The following is a 20,836-nucleotide window of genomic DNA, read 5'->3' as shown; positions in this document are numbered from 1 at the left end:
ATCCGGTTGCTTTTCGTCTTGAACTTCAGCAGGCTTTAAAAATTAATAATGTTTTTCACAAATCATTACTGAAAAGATATGTAGAACCTGCTGAACCGTCCTCCTTACCTACCGCTCCTGTCTTGGTGGATGGTAATCTTGAATTTCACATTGCCAGGATAGTGAACTCACAAATTCTCAGTCGATCTCTCCAGTATCTTGTGCACTGGAAAGGTTACGGTCCAGAGGAAAGAATGTGGGTTTCTACGACCGATGTTAATGCCAGTCGCCTTGTGAAGGCCTTTCACAGGGCACATCCTGATAAAGTCAACTGTGGGGGGGGGGGGGGCGCGGTACTATCGCCCTCCCGTGACAGAGGTGAGAAGATCGGAGAGACTGGCAGCACGTGAGAGTATCTGACAGTCTCTGTTTTCTCCTTGCAGTGATGTTGTTCAGCAAAGACCACACCTCTTGACAGGTACAGCTTGTAGTCATTATTAAGACTCTATTTAGTCCTGAATCACACTGCTTACCATGCGGTTGATATTTTCTGCTGGAGTTGGTTGAGCTGGTGTGTTGTTCCTTTTGATCTCCTGCTACTCCATTCTTCTTGTATTTAAGTGCATTTTGTTTTGCATTTTGTTGTTCGCTTGTGTGTGTTGTTGTCTATGCCTCAGAGAGACGCGGGTCCTTCATCTGGGGAGGAACCAGTAGTCTCATTCCCTGCCACCACTTCTAGGGCCTTCCAGGGTCTTCAGGGCTAGGTTCCGGTGGGATGAATATGCCTCCACTAATGAGAAACATCAGTGTCAGTCCTCTTGTATTGGGATGCCGACAAGGCAGTTATACGGGGCCGTATTATTGTATATGTCTCAGGTAGACGGAGAGTGTTGCTATAGGGTAATACATCTGCCAGCCTGTTAGTTAGATTGACATATTTAGCATATAGAGATGCCCCTACCCTAGTGAAGATGTTTATGTGGCGTCAAGCACAGCAAGCTTTTAATGACTGGTCACTGCAGTGTCAACAGCACTATCGTTTGGATCAAGAGGCTACTCTTTTCACATATGGAAATAAATCGGGGATAGTCCTGGCGACTCTAGCTCAAGGCAGATTTTAAGCTACATATATCACTAGGCTTCAGGATGGGAAAGAGAAAATGGAAGATAATCCAAAATCTATTAAAAGGTTCTAGAGGAATTTTACGAGCGCCTATATACGAAACTCAGAACTTTGTTGGATATAGTGCAACTTCCTTACATATCGCAAAATTAATTAGATAGGCTGAATACCCCCGTGATGCTGGAGGTAGTAAAAACTATTCGCAGCTTAAAGACATCTAAGTCCCTAGGCCCATCGGGTTCACAGGTGGATAAGATAGGAGAGACTCTTGTTTACTTGTATAATAGGGCTTTAAAAAGGGGTGGTCTGCCTCAATCAGCTTCTGTGGCATATATTAAGCTTATTTTGAAGCAGGGGAAGGACTTGACAATCCCAGGATCTTATACGTCAATTTCCTTAATTAATGTAGATGCAAAAATCCTTTCGAAGATTGTAGCAGACAGACTGTCTGACGTTATGTCTACCCTACTTGGCACGGAACAAGTAGGATTCACATAGGGGAAGTCGGCTGTCATGAATATCAGGACCCTACTGTCTGTCTTGGATTGCCCCTGTCACCAGTCCCAGTAGGACACCTATCTGGCCTTGTTCACCATCGATGCCAAAAAGCCTTTTGATAATGTTTGGTGGGCCTGGCTGGGACAGGTACTAGACAAAATGGGGTTCAGGGGCTCTTTCATTACAATACTTACTCGTATATATGATCGCTCACAAGTCTGTGTGTTTACTTTGGGCTTCTTATCTGCCCCGTTTACATTGCAGAAGGGAACTAGACAGGGATGTCCATTGTCACCCCTACTCTTCAATACAGCATTAGAGCCCTTAGCTATATTTTTGTCATCGTCTGATCTGTTCTTAGGCCTTTTCGCCAATTATATAATTGTATTTCTATCGGATGCGGAGAAAGTAGTTATGGCGATATTAGAGGCACTTAGAGCCTTTGGGAAGTACTCTGGATATCGCGTCATTACCTCTAAATGTGAATTGTTGAACAGGCCAAGAATTGACCTCTGCTATTAAAGTATCTGTTCACGTTCTGTTGTGGTCTCAGAGGGTGATGTACTTTCCGGGGGCTTTGCTGTAGGCTCTTTGATGTTATTGTATCTTCATTACTTGCACTTTGTAATTGTTATTCTATTTAGTTTGAATGAGGGTGATGCCCTCAACGTTTGTCATTTTCATTGCAAAATCCAATAAAACAGTTTTAAAAAATAAAATAAACATAAAAACAACAGCTGGAGTGTCGGGGGTTGCTGAACCCTGGTCTATAGATATAGTAAATCTGCCCAAAGGTTTTAAAACACACAAAAAACGAGTGCAAACGGCCCCTTTACACAGGTCAATAACCGTTTAAAATATAGCGAAACTGAGTGAAAGTGGTCGAGTGACAAGCGATAACCGTCTAGTCTGATATAGACACCTAAATCATCGCTCTTCGGCCAGAATTCAGCAAGTGTGAACAGGTCTTACTTCCCGCACAGTGGGTGTGGGATGCAGCTGTTTGCCTGACCAACCATCTATTACACAATCGTATATATCCAAATTTTTACACCATAAGGGCTCGTTCACACAAATGTTTTTTTGCGTTCCGTATACAAAACCATTTATTTCAATGGTTCCGCCCAAAAAAAAACGCAATGTACTCCGTATGCATTCCATTTCCGTACTGTTTAAAGATAAAACATGTCCTATTATTGCCCGCAAATCACGTTCTGAGGCTCCATCCAAGTCAATGAGTCCACACAAAAAACAGAACACATATGGAATGTACTCTATATGTCTTCCGTATCCTTTCCGTTTTTGCGGAACCATCTATTGAAAATGTTATGCCCAGCCCAATTTTTTCTATATAATTACTGTATATGGCATATGGAAAAATGGAATGGAACCACTACTGAAAAAAAAACGGAAGAACGGCCCGCAAAACACTGAAAAAGACATGCGGTTGTGTGAACGAGCCTTTATCTGCACATCTAAAGCAGGGTTGCCAGCCGTCTAGACATTTCTGGACTGTCTGTAAAAACAGGTGACTTTTTTTTCTGTCTGTGTAAAAACTTGACATGCTCAGGATGGCTGGCGGTACCCGACTAGACTATTTTTGTGGTAACTCTCATCATTTTACAGCTCCCAGTATTTTCTAGTAATGAGATCTTATCAGTATATTGAGCTATAGACATGTATCTTTATCATTCATTATGGTTTTCTAATTCGTACGTAAAAATGTTGGCTGTCCAGAAAAAAAGAGAAATTCTGGGTAACAACCGTGATGTAAAGGAAACATGAACACTGGAATAAGGACTCCTCCAGCATTTACTGGTGTAGAGGCCTGAACCTCTGTGCACACTGACAAACACCACACCCGGACAGGCAGACATTCTGCACACTGTATGAGTCAAGGTTCCAGGCGCCACCGCGGGTTTACGGAGAGGACAAGCCGCCCCTCATCACAGTCTGTTTCCCAGCAGCCCTCAGCGCCTCCACACATTCACCAGCAGAAAGCCGTACACACACCACGTGACCCGCGCGTCTGCCCTCTCCTCACCCCCCCCTCTCCTCCCCCTCCCAGTGACGTCACCGTTTCCTGCGCCCCACAGCCCCGCAGACTGAGCCGACAGACGGCAAGAGGGAGGCAGCTTGTGTGCAGCAGTGACGTCACGCCCCGTAGCCCAGGGAGGGAGAGGGGGAGGGTGGCTGGCTGCCTGACACCGAGTCGCAATAGCAATGGCACCGGAGCAAGAACTGGACTGCCGGAGCTGCCAAGGTAACGACCTGGAATTTGGGCTGGGTGCTGCGCTCTGCTCAGGTGGCGGGAGGTCAGTGGCCACTGCTGGTGGCAGGCAGGCTGCCCTGTCAGTCCTTGGGACACCTGTCCAGCGGTCGCAGGTGAGGAGCCTGAGCGTGTGGCCCCAGATGTGAAAGGGACCTGGGGGCCCATGGAGGACGGAACCACCGCGCTTGTGCTGGGACATTGGTTCAGATACAGGCAGCCAGTGCTCCATCTGTGCAGGTAGAACTGGACCTAGCAGGACACCTGTGCCAGCTAGCCCAGGGTGTGCACAGGGATGCCCAGCTGGCTGCATGCTGGGGGCACATAGTCCAGCCAGCAGCAGGCATTTGCTCCGATAATATTATTTGTGTCGTATTTAGATATTTTATTGGTATTGTCACTAAGAATGTGGTCGGGTGTAATAATTCAGGGGGGGGGGGGGGGGTGGCAATGGTCGGATCATCTAGTATGGGAAGGTTTAGTTGGTATAATATATATATTTGAATGTTTTTCCCTTCTCTGTAGAGCACATAGGTTAGCTACTGAGGTTGCATCTTAAAGGGACAGCGGCGTCCTCCATGTGGCTAGCGGCGCTGGTGCCTGTGGCCAGTGATTGGGATGTTCATTGTGACACGGCTCCAATTAGAGTTTCCGTCATTGATTCGTCTGCTTGTGCCTCCTTGGTATGGGGATTCCCTAGCCTATTGTTTTCTCCCTGCTTTATTAAGGACAGATGCACGGGCTGCCTGGCTGGATGTTCGGATTGTACATTTATACATAAATTTTGTGCCTGTTGTTGTTTGGCCCCCACATTTGGGATGTCCGTATTGTCAAACCCCCTCATCTAGTGGGGCTGGACCCAAGCGTTGCTTTAGTTCTCCTGATTGTTAGCCTTTCCCCTGCAGATAGAACGAACACGTCGTCGGCGATTGTGTGTGATTTGATTTTACTTGAAAGCGCGTGCCTTTTCACCAGTGCTGCATTCGCTGGTAAACTTATCGTTGCATGAATTATCCTAGTTCCTTCCCTCTTGATTCCAAGGCAGAAGAAAGCAGCTTCTCTTTAAGCTGGAGGCTGTGAGGGGGTTAAACGCTTGGGGGTTTAGCACAGCGCTGGGCGATAGTTACAGTCGGGCAGGGATGGATGGGAGACGCTCATTTCTGGGGTCCTGCCATCAGCCTCTCGGGCTTAGTTACCAGCCTCCTGCTGGACTGCAGTGAACTGTAAGCTGACCACAGAAGGATTATCACGCGACGGTCTTCCCAGAGATTTCTCTTCCGTTTTTCCTTCCCACTTATTGGGTTTAACCAAGTAATTTCCATGTGTTTAAGCTGGCTGTCACGTTCCGCTGTTTGTCATTAAACGGGTCTTTATTGTATGTTTGAAATACAGCTTGCAGCACCTCCAGCAATCTGGAGCGCGCGGCGTGTAGATAAAGCGAGGCTTGGCACGCCGATTGATATGCCTGAGATAATTTCAGAAGCCAACACAAAGGATATAATTACGATGACCTTCTGTTACATGCCCACGTCGTAACTCCTCACCTACCACACAGATTATTAGGTCCGTAGGGGGACATTTTAATATGCTTGTACGTATTTTCTGCATTTGACCTTGACGTTGCTAAAGAACACACATTTTTTTTCTTCTTCTTCTAGATAAAACTGCAACATATTGAAAGAAACCACCGCCAGCAGAAGCAGACGACTCTTTGTTCTTGGATCTGTGTGCAGAAATAACTCATGTTAACTGGATCCTAGAAAGCCACCACACGGGAAGCTCTGTCGCCATTAGATCTTCATTTCGCTTCATTCTCCTCTCTCTAGGTCGTAACGTGGATGCAATTTTGAGACCTAAAACTGACCAAATAGAAGCAAATAAAGCCATTAAGTGCACACAGGCACTTTGTACATTTCTTGCACTTGTGGGTTGATGAAAGATTGAATTGGAAAGCTCAGATTCCTATTTTTTTTCCTTTTGCAGGCATGACATTCGTGCCATTTTTGAGACCCTGTTTCTAGACATATACATAAATAATGTAGCATAGATGTGCTATGGAAATAAGTAACTTGTATCTTGTCTTCAGATGCAATGTCGGTTTCTAGTGTATAAAGTCTTGTCGTCTTACCATTAGAGTTTTGGTATCTGAAGGAACTGCAACTATGGGGGAAGACGGAAGTCCCCCGTTAAAAAAACTGGCAAAGGAGAGTGACGTTATTGTAGATGTCCCAAATGTTGCAAATAAAGTGATGGCTATCAAGATGGAGATAGATGACTTTAAGGAACCAACTACAGAGGATAATAAAGACTGTGTAACCAACTCTACCAGTGTACCACTTGGTGGGTCATCTAAACTGAATCCTGGACTCAAACACACGCTGGCACAGTTTAATCTAAGTAGCCGAAGTTCTCTAGGTGGACCCGCTGCCTTCTCTGCTCGATTTTCCCAAGAAAACATGTCACCAACAGTGTTCTTGCCTCTTCCTTCCCCACAAATCCATCCCGGTCCACTCCTCATTCCATCAGACAGTTCCACAGAGCTCACCCAGACTGAACTAGAAGGAGAATCAATTTCTTGCTTTATGGTGGGTGGTGAGAAAAGACTCTGCCTGCCTCAAGTCTTAAACTCTGTTCTTCGAGACTTCTCACTCCAGCAAATTAATATTGTTTGTGACGAAATGTACATATACTGCTCACGTTGTACATCAGACCAGCTTCACATATTAAAAGTTTTGGGAATTCTTCCTTTCAATGCCCCTTCTTGTGGTCTGATCACTTTGACAGATGCTCAGAGACTATGCAATGCTCTCTTGCGGCCACATACCTACCCACAAAATGGCAGCTTGCTGCCTGCAAAAAACTCTTTGGCTCAGTTAAAGGAAACGGGTAGTGCCTTTGAAGTTGAACATGATTGTTTAGGAAAGTGCCAGGGTTTGTTTGCACCTCAACTTTATACTCAGCCTGATGCCCCCTGCATTCAGTGCTTGGAGTGCTATGGGATGTTCTCCACACAGACTTTTGTCATGCACTCTCACCGGTCGCCAGATAAACGGACCTGCCATTGGGGCTTTGATTCTTCCAAGTGGCATTGTTATCTTCACCTGAGCCCAAAGCTTCTGAGTACTCCAGAAGGCAAAAAGACAAAGGTTGTTTTAGAAGAGATGAAAGAAAAGTTCACCAAGAAGAACCAACCCAAGAGAATACAACCCAAGGTGAGTCAGGTTTTGCTTTATCTGTAAGATGTAGATGGCAGGTTTTGGACCATGTATTTGACAATTATTGCAAGCAATTTAAAGATATAATTTATAGGACTGTTGATTGAGTTCTCATGATTTCTTGGAATATCTTTTTCTATAGGTAAGTAATTAAAGGGGTTTTCCGGTAATAGTTTTTTTTTTAAGCAATTTCCCACAGCCAGTCCTCTTAAACATAAGATTTATACTTACCTGCTCCCATACTTTCCTGTATCCATCTTTTGGTCCCCGCAATATTTTCTTCTGGTGGAGCATGGGCATGGTTATGTGTGCACTGTTCCTGCCAGTAATGTGCTGCTTGTGGCCATGTCGCAGCGGAAGCCAGTCATTGGCTGCAGCTGTGCATGTGACCATGTACTGCCAGATGTAAACCGTACAGGGATCGGTAGATGGAGACAGCAGAGGCTGCTTATGACCAGAGTGGCGGGAGCAGTTAAAAGGGTTTTCTGAGACTTTTATACCCACTCCCGGGACCCCGACAATCAGCTGTTTGAGAATGCACCAGTGCTCCTGTGAGCTCTGCGGCAATCTCTGTGCTTACCAAGCATAGCGCCATATATTTGATAGTGGCTGTGCTTTGTATTGCAGCTCATCCCCATTCACTTCAATAGGCCTTGTGACCGATGAACGTGACTTCACTTGGCCTAGGAAATACCACGAGCTCCAGTGCCTTCTCAGACAGCTGATCAGCAGGAGTCCTGGGTGTCACACCCTCACCGATCAGATACTGATGACCTATCCAAGGGATAGGTCATTAGTATAGGTCTTGGAAAACCCCTTTAAAGGAAATATGTCATCAGAAAATGACGTATTGTTTAAATGACATTTTTATGTTAAACGTATTTTTAATTTTCCATGTCACTCTCTATATTTAAACAAAACCCATAAAATCCTGTAGTTTTCGCACTGGTCACTAAGCCTAATAATAGGCGCCACTTCTTGGTCTATACAGATCAGTTTACTGCAGTTACCTGCTTATCTATACACAGAGGTAATATCATTAGAGGCAGGATTAGAATGACAGATAAGACAGGATCCACCATTCACAATAGGAGACAGAAATAGATAAGCTCTGACATTCTTGTACAATCACCGCTGCACAGAGCATGCCTAGAAAACTCTCCGATAGAAGTCAATGAGGTCCCCTCCAGACCATTGTGTCTATAGACCATGTGACTGCCGTAAAGCAAAATTTTTTTATGCTTTTGTAAATGCTGTTAAGAACAGCTCAAGCAAGATGGCTGCCCCTATAATCATGTTCAGGAAATGGAAGAAATAAATCTGCAATCAGAAAATAAAAAGAGATTACAAAAAAGTAAATGTGGTACCACATTTCCTTTAAGTATGACTCTTCAGTTTCAGGGGACAGGCTGCGGGCACTTGCTAAAAAATTATGACCGGAAACCCTTTTAAGTTTTGTATAACATAAATGAAAGGATACTTTTCATGCCTAAGATTGTGCCCGCTGATCCATTGGGATCAATAGAATTACTTGAGCTGTCAAAAAACAGTAGATCTTCGAAAATGGGTGATAAAGAGTAGTGGGCAACCCATGGGTATTTTAAGGGTCAACAGTTTTTGCTGTCTTTTAGACATATGGATGATTCAATGCAAATGTGTTTCTCATGTGGGTTGGAAGTCTCACCATCGACGTTTAGAAAAAGCAGCGAAGCTTGAACTTGAAACCCATATTCTCATGGCTGCCTTTCGAATCCATCACTTATTGATTGTATTGTATTCTAAACCTCATTCTTACTAAAAAGACCAACATCAAAAATTGTGCCAAATTTGCACAGGCTCCTTAATAAATTTGGTGCATTTCCAGGCAGTCCTACTTGGGAAGCCAGAAGCTCATATGTACACCAGCTTTGATCTGAACTATAAATTATGGCAGTTTCTGTCAGGCTGGGGGGGGGGGGGGGGGGGGGCACTTTTTTCCCTGCTAAACTGCACCCACTTTTCTTACCACTTTTAAAAGGAAGTGAAAAGTTGCAATTATGGTGCAAATATGCCACGCACCATACTTTGGGTTAAACCACTTTTTGCACCACTTCTTGGCTTTACACCAATATTTTGCATCAAAGTGATGGCACACACTATTAATAAACTGAGTGCTTTTTAGAACTCTTCTTAGTCTTGCCCCCTTTTCTAGACACTTTTTAAAATGGTCTAGTGAGGCATAAAACATCATAATAAAATGTGGAACGCACACGGCTGGTGTCCATGTTTTGCGAATCTGCAGTTTGCGGACCACAAAAAACGTCTACGGCCTAAAGAACATAATAAATATTAGGCTTGGTAATCTAACCATCCCTTGAAATATCCATTGTATCAGTTGAAAACCACATGAGACGTGGAGTAGTGCAATGATGAAGCTTACCGGCTGCTCCGTTCCCAGATGCTGTTGCTCCAGGCTGTTCCTGTGAAAGCCTCAATGTCTGTCTCCTAGGAATGACTAGAGATCCTCACTTCCGGTCCCCACTAAAGGATCTGTGTGAATCGGCTATTCAGACAAAGAGTCATGTGGGACAACGGCGACCGGAAGCAAATTCTATAGAGTGGCCAGAAAACCAGGAGTGAATGAAAAAAATAAGTGTTATTAGTCCTGTACTAATTCTCTCCTTTTATGATCCACTCCTGATTTTGGCTTCCATAGCTGCATGCAGAAACCTGACCGTGTGGCTGGTCTCTACTGCTCTATTCACACAGGGGAATCCAACAGACCATTTTAGGATGCTTCATCAGGTGTAGTGACCCTGTGCCACAGTACAGTCTAGGGCAATGATGGCGAACCAGTGGCACTCAGAGCCCTCTCTTTGGGCAGCCATGCCCTGGAAAAAGTCTATGGTGTACCAATATGCCTTAGACTTTTCCTGCCATTCATCAGCGCAGGGCGCACTATGAACAGCACAGGCAGCGCACTGAATGTAGGCAGGTATTCTAGCTAAATGATAAAGTACATGGAAGGTTTATTATACTGGACTGTAGTATTCTGGTTAAATCGACACGTCGGCACTTTGCAATAAATATGAGTTTTGGGTTACAGTTTGGGCATTCGTTCTGTATAAAGTTCACCATCACTGGTCTAGGGGCTCCTGTACATGACCAGGTTCCATTATTTAATAATCTGCAGCATGCCCTGATTAGCTCACAGAAAATCTGCAGTTAGAGTGGGTTAACATCACGTTTTTCCAATCTGTTTAATGCTACAGTCACACGACAGTGGTGTTTTGCACAATTTCCCGGACCTCACATAGTCATAGAAAATGCCTATTCTATTCTTTTGCGGGGCAACAGAACCATGGATGCGGACAGCACGCTGTGTGCTGTCCGCATCTTTTGCGGCCCCATTGGAACGGATACGGACTCATTCATACAGGCGTGTGAATGAGCCCTAACGTTTACAAAAAACCTATACGTTAACGGATGCCTCAGGCAGACGCTTTACAGTGGCCTCTGTTCACCATAGAGTTCTATTGTAAAAAGCACATACGTTAACATATTTTTAATTTTTTTTTACCAGACTCTGCAGGATAGAAAAGCGTGGTGTGCTATGCTTTTGTATCCTCATTATATTATTATTATTATTATTATATATTTTTTTTTTTTTTTTTTACTAATGTATATGTTAAACGGATGGCAAAAACGTGATGAGAACCCATCCTAAATCCAGGTCAGAATGCAGCCCCAGAATCCATCAGCTAAGGACAATCTTTAATGAATATCGTTACATGTACGGGCTCCTTTATACCTGCAGCCTCAGGCCGTCATTTTTCTAGAGCAGTAATGATCCGGTTGGATTGACGGTCTGTTGCTATACTGATGCGTGTAACCAGAGACTAGATTACAATTATACACGCTGTATACTGACTCATGGGAAAACTTTCTTTTCTCTCTTTTTATTATATATATATATTTTTTTTTATATGCCTTATTTTATTTTATTTTTTTACTCTACACTCTCTGGCCTGCTCATTACATGGTCTAACTGGAGGCATCATGGGCCCGTACTGTTTGTCCTCTGGTGCTACATTATATTTTTGTCTACCTGTCATCTGGGCAGACCAGATCAATGGCCATGTTATGTTAGTTAACAGCCTCTTAAGGATTTCATTTGTGATTATGATGAATCTGTCTGTCGCAGGTGCTCCATTGTCAGCAATGTATTTGTGGAAGCCATTCACATTTAATTTATCAAAATTACTGTACTGATATTAAATATAGATGTGGCTGGTTCTGATTTATTATACATTTATATAGTATGCCGTATTCCAGATGAAGCATTTATCTACATGAATAATCTGACTGTACTCGTAAGTTCTGACGACTTCAATCACTACCCACTTATAATTAGGAATTGTCTTAATATCAGGTTATACATGGGTGCAATCTCATAATAGCTTGCAGGGAACATTCCTCACCGTCCTGCTGGAACTGTCAGTGGAATATATACAGAGGAAGATTTACTAATCCTGTCTGAAAATGTAGACAGTGGAAGTTCAGACAGTCTAAAAATGTGCCAAATATATCACAGGGGATCAGACTGGTTGGTAAATTTAGTGCATGGCTAGACAGCTGTCTTATGCTGTCTTTGGTCATCCTTTCTTTAAGAAAGCGCATGAGGCGGAAAAGAGCAGTTGTGAAAAATGTATTTTTCTCTAATAGGATATATTACAAAGTTTCTTGTATTTGCCTGAAATATTGATTTATGCAAAGTTTGTTGTAAAACACAGTGACCATTTAAACAAGATTTTTTATTTTTAATGAAACATTCCTTTTAAATGAAAATCATCCTGCAGGTTATTTTTGTCCTGTAAAATAACCTAATATAATAACCAGCCCAAATTATACTGTATGAATGTCATACCTGAAGTTCTGCCAGTTTCTGCCTTTGCACCTCTGGGGTAAGGACGGCCATATACATTCAACAGTTGTCTGTTTGGCTGACAGCTATCAATCTTGATACCCTTCCAGCCCCTCCATACACATCCACATTTGGTTCTGCCAAACATGTATGTGCATTCTAAGGGGAGAGCATACGAAGCTGCTGCCAAACACTTCAGGTGGCTACTTATCTCTTGGGAGCACAAAAGGAAAATATTCACTTCATACAATCCTTCTGTCCCCAACCTCCTCTGTCAAGGGAGAGTTGGGAGCTTCCCATACACATTAGACTGTCAGCATGCCGTTCTCTGCAGGTTTGTATGACAATACTGTAATGCATATGGGAGCCTTAAAGCCTACCTGAGTTTTCAAAAAAAGTTTACATTATGGCTGTGCTTCTTTGTACAATCATAACTGTTAAGGAACAGGTCTTTTGTGGGCTTCCCTAATTCAACCTAATTATTCCCCTCTTTAGCTGCATAGCTAGATGCATTTCTCTCAGAAGCAGGGGGCATCTCCCTTCTTTGGAATCTGTATACACTGTACTGCTGTGACGTCCTTTCCCGTCAATCTGTTTGTTTGCTGGAATATTTTTTTAAATTAAGTCATGTAGAAATGCGCTATTTACACCATTTTCTATTAAATAAAATAGTTTAACTCTAAGTATAGTGTTGCAGTTGATATTTATTTGCATGATGTGCTAACATGGATCAAGTCCTAACAATCTGCATCTGGGAGTACCTTTCAGCCACGTTCACATGACTGATTTTGCATGCAGATTTCGGCACATATTCTACTTTGTATGTGTCCCAAGTTCCATTAATCAGCAATGGGTGCCCGTGATGGCATTTATATGGCTTGGCGTTTTTCCACATGGATTTAAAAACCACAGAGGTGGATCAGCCTCAGATCTCTGCCTTACATTCAGCAGCAAATACACTTTACATTTTTCCTACATGTAATGTGTCTGTGTGAACATACTCTTAGGCCCCTTTCACACGGGTGAGATTTCCACGCGGGTGCAATGCGTGAGTTGAACGCATTGCACCCGCACTGAATCCGGACCCATTCATTTCTATGGGGCTGTGCACATGAGCGGTGATTTTCACGCATCACTTGTGCGTTTGGTGAAAATCGCAGCATGCTCCTCTTTGTGCGTTTTTCACGTAAGAAATGATTGGGGTTGCGTGAAAATCGCAAGCAAGTGCGGATGCGGTGCGATTTATTTATTTTATTTTTTTCATGCACGGTTGCTAGGTGACGATCTGGATGGGGATATTATTATTATTTTCCCTTATAACATGGGTATAAGGGGAAATAATAGCATTCTGAATACAGAATGCATAGTACAATAGGGCTGGAGGGGTTACATTTTTGATTTTATTTTTTACTCACTTTAATCCACTTGTTCGCGCAGCCGACATCTCTTCTGTCGTCTTTTGTGAGGAATAGGACCTTTGATGATGTCACTACGGTCATCACATGGTCCGTCACATGATCCATCACCATGGTAAAAGATCATGTGATGAGCGTAGTGACGTCATCAAAGGTCCTATTCCTCACAAACGAAGACAGAAGAGATGCCGGCTGCGCGAACAAGTGGATTAAGGTGATTTTTTTTTTTTTTTTAACCCCTCAAGCCATATTGTACTATGCATTCTGTATTCAGAATGCTATTATTTTCCCTTTATAACCATGTTATAAGGGGAAATAATACAATCTACACAAACTTGAAGCCAAACCTGAACTTCTGTGAAGAAGTTTGGGTCTGGGTACCACAGTCAGTTTTTTTTATCACGCGCGTGCAAAACGCATTGAATAAAAACTGAACAACGGAACGCAATCACAGTCAAAACTGACTGCAATTGCGTACCTACTCGCACGGGTTTGCCGCAATGCACCGGGACCTAATCCGGACACGCTTGTGTGAAAGAGTGTTTGAGTTATTTTAGGATCTCTAGATAATAAGACTTCATATGGGGGAGAGAGTGACCTCCAAACAATAGTAAGCCTGATTTGAACAGTCACACTGCTTATTCCTCAGTTTTCAGTAAGGCTACTTTCTCACTAGCGTTACTATTTTCCAGTATTGATATCTGTCATAGGGTCTCAATACCGGGAAAAAATAAACACTTCCGTTTTGTCCCCATTCATTGTCAATGGGGACAAAACGGAACTGAACAGAACGGAATGCTCCAAATTGCGTTCCGCTTGCTCTCGTTCCCATACCGCTGCGGTTTGCTTTCCGTCCTGGGATGCAGAGCAAGACTAATCCGTTGTAACCCACAATGCAAGTCAATCGGGACGGATCCGTTTAACGCTGGCACAATAGAAACAGATCCATCCCCCTTTGACTTTCAGTGGAGATCATGACGGATCCGTCTTGGCTATGTTACAGATAATACAACCAGATCCTTTCATAACGGATGCAGATGGTTGTATTATCAGTAATGGAAGCGTTTTTGCTGATCCCTGCCGGATCCAGTAAAAACGCTGGTGTGAAAGTAGCCTAAGAGACATTTTTTTTTTTTTTCTTTCTGCTGGAATTTGCCCTTGTGATAGAGGTTGTTCAGAATGAAGCTTTGTGAGCTAATGATGCTTTTCCTCTTTTCTATTTGTCTTTTCCTCTTAATTTTGTTTAAATAGTAGGCGCAAGCAGCAGTTCTGTTATAGGGTGCAGATTTATTTTTATTAATTTTTTATTTTTTTGCACCTTGGCAAAATGTTTAAGAAATCATTGTTTAAACACATTTTATGGAAAACACATTCATGATACTGTCTTTGATGTAGTTTTGCCCAATTGAAGTCAATGATGAGAACTACTACAAAACCGCCACCTATAGGTCATACTGTGGTAATACAGCACAATGCTCTGGGTGCCCCAAAGGCTGTTTATACTGCATTTGCTCCTGGCAGATACTCATACTTGGTGGACCTGATAGATAGCATAAGTATTGATATTTTTCCCCCTCCAGCTATATAGGAAAGTGCAGTCTTCTGTGCTTTCTTAGGATCTTTTATTGTTATGCTTGACCTGTGATCCACGTGCACCCATTGTGTGCCCGAACAGAGTATGTCTTTTGGCACATGCGTTTCTTTTTTGCATGGTCCACCTATGCATCTGTATGGTGTACAACTTTATACATACAACATTCTTAATTTGGCACATGAGTTGAGAGGTTTTCTAATGCACTGAATGTAAGCATTGATTGTGATGTGATCCGAGCCTAACACCTGCTCACTGCTGTATGTGCCAAAGGACGACCATAGTCACAAGGCGCGCAGTAATTGCATGGAATGACCGCCCTCCTCATTTAGCTTATGCTTGCAAATGCCAGGTAAAGAGAGGAAAAAATAGCTACACAGCAGTTTTCAGGTCCAGGTGGCTGTACGTGGTCATTATGTGTAATTCTTTATTAGTTTATTGGGTTGTTTTATGCAAAAACTAATGCTAGTCATTGGACAGTCAATAATGATCTTATCCCGCACTCGTTATATAAAAACTATGGGGTGCATTTAGTAAGTGACTTACACCACAATAGTGGCATATGAAACTAACAGATTTTGTCGCACGCCATTTTTGTGGCAAAATCTGCAATTTTTCCCTCTTCTCAAAACTTTTAAGAAGTGGGGAGAAAAGGGGGGCATGATGAGGCCATTGGCATGGGCGGTGCAGCAGGCCCAGCACAGTCAACTAAATTCATGCCACTTTTCTGGTGTAAATAGATAACTCTATGGCAGCTTGGAGACGTCAGACTGTCGCTCATCAGGAAGAAGGATGTGACAAATCTATGAGAGCCATGCACCTCTACATAACTTTACCGCATCCTACGGTGGAACAGGGAGACTCAAGACCAAGGGGGGAAAAAAGCACAAGCTCTGCTCATTTCTGTGACCTGTACCTCCTTTGCCTCTTTGATTGACGGGTCAAGGCATAGAAAGGAGTGGATAATGGTGACGTCCTCGTTGCACCAAAGGCCTAATTTGCAAATTAAGAAAAAGTATCATTACTCAGGAACGGAACCTCTGATTAACAAAAGAAAAACTGTTGTGTCTATGCAAACAGTTGGATAGGGAGGTCACTGGTGACAGGTTCTCTTTAATCATAGCAAATTCTGTTGCTCTGGTCTTCCCATTAAAAATATACACCATGTCCAATGGTCCAGTAGTTGATTTATATTTAAATATACTTTAAACTGTACTTTGTTTAAACTGATGGTCTATCCTCTGGATAGATCATCAGCGTTTGATCGGCGGGAGTATGACACCCGGTACCCCCGCCAATCAGCTGTTTGAGAAGGCAGCGGCGCTCCAGGAGCACCGCGGCCTTCTTACTGTTTACCGCAGGCCCAGTGACGTCACGACTAGTATCAACTGGCCTGGGCGCGGCTAAGCTCCATTCAAGTGAACAGAGCTTAGCCCCGCCCAGGCTAGTGATACTAGTCGTGACGTCACTGGGCCTGCGGTAAACAGTGAGAAGGCCGTGGCGCTCCTGGAGCGCCGCTGCCTTCTCAAACAGCTGATCGTGGGGGTCCCGTGTGTCGGACCCCCGCCGATAAGATGCTGATGATCTATTAGATCATCAGTTTAAACAAACTGCAGAACCCCTTTAAGTCAATGCGGTGGATCTTCAATATGTTTTGTTGTCCTGCTGCAGGCTGGGCAGAGAGAGGAGGCTGCTGCTTCAGCCAGTTGTTTACAGCCAGTCACAGGGTTGTGAGGAGAGGGGGGCATGGCTGATCTGCTGGGACACACAGATTTCTTTATACGTTTCTCAGTTTTAATTGGGATATTAAACAAAACAGGAGAAATGAGTGTGGTTAAGTGTTGTCCAGCTTTCTGGACATTTTTAACTATTTGGGCTCTCTGCACCAGCGTAAGGTCTGACCGCGGCTCTGAGGATTTTATCCCAATACCGAACAGTGGTCGGGATACCATTGACTATCAAGTGCAGGTTTGTGCGACCCACCAAGAATAAGCCTGCCCAGCCATCGCTGACTCGCGGCCAACTGCTGTCTTACACAGGTGTATATATTATACTGAAAAATGTAGATGTACACTGTAGATGCAACTCTCAATTAAACATGGAAACATTAATCCTGAAAAGGTTTTGCCTCATAGTATAGCAAATAAACAGCCATTTCCTATAGAAGCACAATTTAAGACTTAAAGGGGTTATCTGACACAAAAAAAATGCTCCCCCATATGCCAGGCCCCTCACACTGATTCTACTTACCTAGCTTCCCGCTCTCTGTGCCGCTTCTGGTCCCTGCACCGCTGCTACTGCTTCTCCCCGTGCGTTGGGAGGGTGTCAGCCAATGCCAGAAAGTGACGGGGACGAGCCTCCCTAGCGTCACCCGCGATGCCAGGAAGGCTCGTCCCCGTCGCTGCCTCCTGATATTGGCTGTCCCCCCCGACACCGAATGTTTTCATCCGCTCACGGGGAGGACCAGGAACGGCACGGGGAGCCAGGTAAGTAGAATCAGTGTGAGGGGCTCAGCATATAGGGGAGCATTTGTTAGTGTTGGATAACCCTTTTAACAAAACTGGATTAACCACCACCTCCATTAGTATTAATGGAAACATACTGCTGAATGTTTGATTTTATTCCATTCATTGCTACAGATATTTCATGTTGTAAACATATTTACTCTATAGGGTTTTATTATATATGCTTTCTGTAATTTTTTATTTTAATGCAGCGTTGTCGGGTCACAGGTGACACTGGCATGCCTCTTTGCCACCAGTGTTCCTTTAAATCTAATGTAACACCATAAATCCACGAGGACAGCTCTATCAGTAGATCTCTCTCATCAATCTGTGGTACCTGCCAGAGCTCACTGGCCAGGATCTTTGGCTCAAGGTTATACCATGCATGCTCTGATGTATGATGTGCCTTCCTGCACAATGTTTCTAGGTGAACGAATGACCACAGTGTGTGCTTCTCTCTCTCTCTATCTCTCCTCTCCCTCCGGGTTCTGTCAGGGCCAGGTGTGGGCATGTCTTCATTGCCTGGCAGAGCATGAAGGGGAGTGAACGGAGTACCTGGTATCTGTTCTACTCCTGGTTCTGACCTTTGTTTTAGTTTCTCACTACACTCTTGTCTCATCCTGACCCCTCTCCTGGTGCTGATGCTTGGCTCTGTTCCCTACCACGCTACTGCTTCATCAGCGCTGCTGTCTATTGCTCTGGAGGCTTGCTGCTTTTTTGATGGAATCCTTGATGGAGGCTCCTAAAGAAGTCTCTGACAAGGATGACAACTTAGCCTTACAAAGAGATCCAAACAATCAAGGCTTGTGACATTGCGCAATATGTAGAAAACTTGCACTGATAAAGAGAGTCTGCTGATGTTGCATCTTGACACAAGAAGACTTTATGAAGCGGCAGAAAATGTACAGATCATGTGATAATCTGCATCACATATGTTTTTAGCCGAGACTCTATGGTGCTGGTTTTGTGGTCATGTGCTTGTCATTATGCAGCCCTTTCTGCTGCCGTCCCCTCCTATAGGACAGTTCTGCGTGATCAGGTCGGTTAGATGTGCCTATGAAAAGTCACTGTCTTTCAGGTGAAATTAGTGTCGTACGGCATTATTTTAGAGTCGTCCCCCCCCTGTATATGATTACTTCTGTGAGAATTGTACTTCTTGGATAAACATGGACATACTTATAAATTGCAGTAATCGACTGTAGACTGTTGTGTACATGGGTGTTTTTTTTTTTTTTGTCACATATACATAGACTTAATTATGACTGTCTCTCTGTTTAGAGGTGAAGAAGAGTATTTGAGTGTAACAATCGATGTTGTACTAGTTGTACAGCTCTTTCCTTATACTTCATGGGTTCACATTATATTTCAGATATGCTTTTTTAGTGTGAAATTGATACACCTATTTGTATACCTTCCCATAACTGAACACCATCCTAAAATCCCTGATTAAGGCTATCTTCACATTAGGGATGGGCGATATAAACCATATATGATATCGTCATAAATTCGGGCAACGATAATGATTTTGGTTATATCGCGATAGATCACCATGGTTATATCGCTCACTGCTCCGAGGCCTTCCGACTCTGCATCGCGCTGCAGGGCCTTGCGTTCACACATTGTCAGCGCGCTGGCTGACGCTGTGTGTGACGTCAGGTCCCTCTCAGTGCATACAGGGAAGAAGACGCAGTCCGTCTCCTGTGGACTCCATCAGCCAGATGTGCACCCTGCAGGAAAGGGAACTATATTAGCAGGGTCCCGAATCTACCGGGGGTGGATGGCTGGCTATGGCATGGGGCTGATGGTGCTGGCTGGGGGACATGATGATGGTGGCAATGGCATGAGGTTGATGGCACTGGCTGGGGGACATGATGGTGGCAATGGCATGGGGTTGATGGCGCTGGCTGGGGGACATGATGGCCATGTAATTTGTATACATACAGAAGAAAATAATATATTGCGATATATCATTATATTGCAATATAGATTTTAGGCCATATCACCCAGCCCTACTTCACATCACACAAATTCCGCCATGTTTGACAGGAAAAATAGCACCACATAAGTCAACTGTGTTTAGACTTTCATTGCGGTTTCGGTTTGTAATGAATAACCTGTTGCAGAAGTGCCTTTAAAGGTCAGTCCTAATGTTGACTTGTATGCTATGTCAATTAGGCCTCATGCACATGGCCGTTGGGTGGCCGTGGCCCGCAAACGGCGTGTGCACCACGCATCATGGATGTGGGCCCATTTACTTGAATTGGTCCGCAATTGCGGAACAGAGTCACGTAACGAACACCGGAAGCACTGCAGAGTGCTTCCGTGGTGTTTCTTTCCGTTGTTCCGCACCGCAAATAAATATGACATCTTATATTTTTTTTGCATTGTGGACAGACAACGGACCCATTCAAGTTGAATGGGTTCCGCCCGCTGCACGGATGTTTCCCGTGCATTGGGGACCGCAATTGCGGTCCCCAATTCACGGAACGGCCGCACAACGGCTGTGTGCATGCGGCTTTAGACACTTCATACGTTCGTTCAGTTGAGGTTCAGTAACTGGTAGGTTGGCCACAGGTGCGCCAACTTAATGCATTGATTTAGCGATTGGCGTGGCAGAATTCATCATGCTAAAGTAACATCATTTTTCATTCTGAGAATAAAGGGTTTTTTCGATATTATGATTCTGATGACCTGTCCCCAGGATAGATGATCAGTTTCTGATTGGTGGGGGTCCAATACCTGGGACTCCCGCCAATCGGCTGTTTGTGAGCACCGCGACCTTCTCTCTGATGTTCCTAGGCCGAGTGACACGTTCACCTGTCACATGACCTAGGAGCAGCTCAGCCCCATTCACTTTTGTATGGCGTTGTGCTTGGTAAGCACAGGGAAGGCTGCCACACCCACAGGAGCACCAGTGCCTTCTCAAAACTGGGCATAGGTAATCAGTATAAAAATCTCGGAAAACCCTTTTAATTGCTGTATGTCCCAAAATGTTGCCTTTGTTTATATCTGCTTTGGGCATCACTCTTCTGTTTCATCATAAGAACAGAATCCTTGAATGTATGCCTTAAAGGCAATGTGACATCAGAAAATGACTTAGTGTTTAAATCACTATATTAAAAAAATAAAATTATATATATATATATATATATATATATATATATATATATATATATATATATATTTTATTTTTTTTAAATCCTATAGTTTAAAAACTGACCATCAAGCCTAAGATATCCTGTTCTTTAACTGTAGCTACATGGGCCATTGATACAATGGACAGGAGGGAGTAGATAAGCTGTAATATAACCTATTGTGAATGGCGGATCCTGTCTTATG

At 43.7% G+C, this 20,836-nt stretch overlaps 1 protein-coding gene across 3 annotated transcripts in view; it reads left to right on the top strand.

The window, feature by feature from the left end:
* The first annotated feature begins 3,711 nt into the window (after window positions 1-3,711).
* The window catches only part of SKIL (SKI like proto-oncogene), a 38,256-nt gene continuing 21,131 nt past the window's right edge, over window positions 3,712-20,836 (top strand). The window contains exons 1-2 of one of the 3 annotated variants that reach the window (XM_044289858.1): window positions 3,712-3,863; window positions 5,528-7,081. In XM_044289858.1, coding sequence (XP_044145793.1) covers window positions 6,032-7,081 — 1,050 coding nt within the window. In that variant the 5' untranslated portion in view covers window positions 3,712-3,863; window positions 5,528-6,031. The other 2 variants (XM_044289859.1, XM_044289861.1) reach the window with 2 other exon arrangements.

The sequence above is a fragment of the Bufo gargarizans genome, chromosome 4 (assembly GCF_014858855.1).
Source record: "Bufo gargarizans isolate SCDJY-AF-19 chromosome 4, ASM1485885v1, whole genome shotgun sequence".
Lineage (NCBI taxonomy): Eukaryota > Metazoa > Chordata > Amphibia > Anura > Bufonidae > Bufo > Bufo gargarizans.
This window is presented reverse-complemented; position numbering and strand designations above follow the sequence as displayed.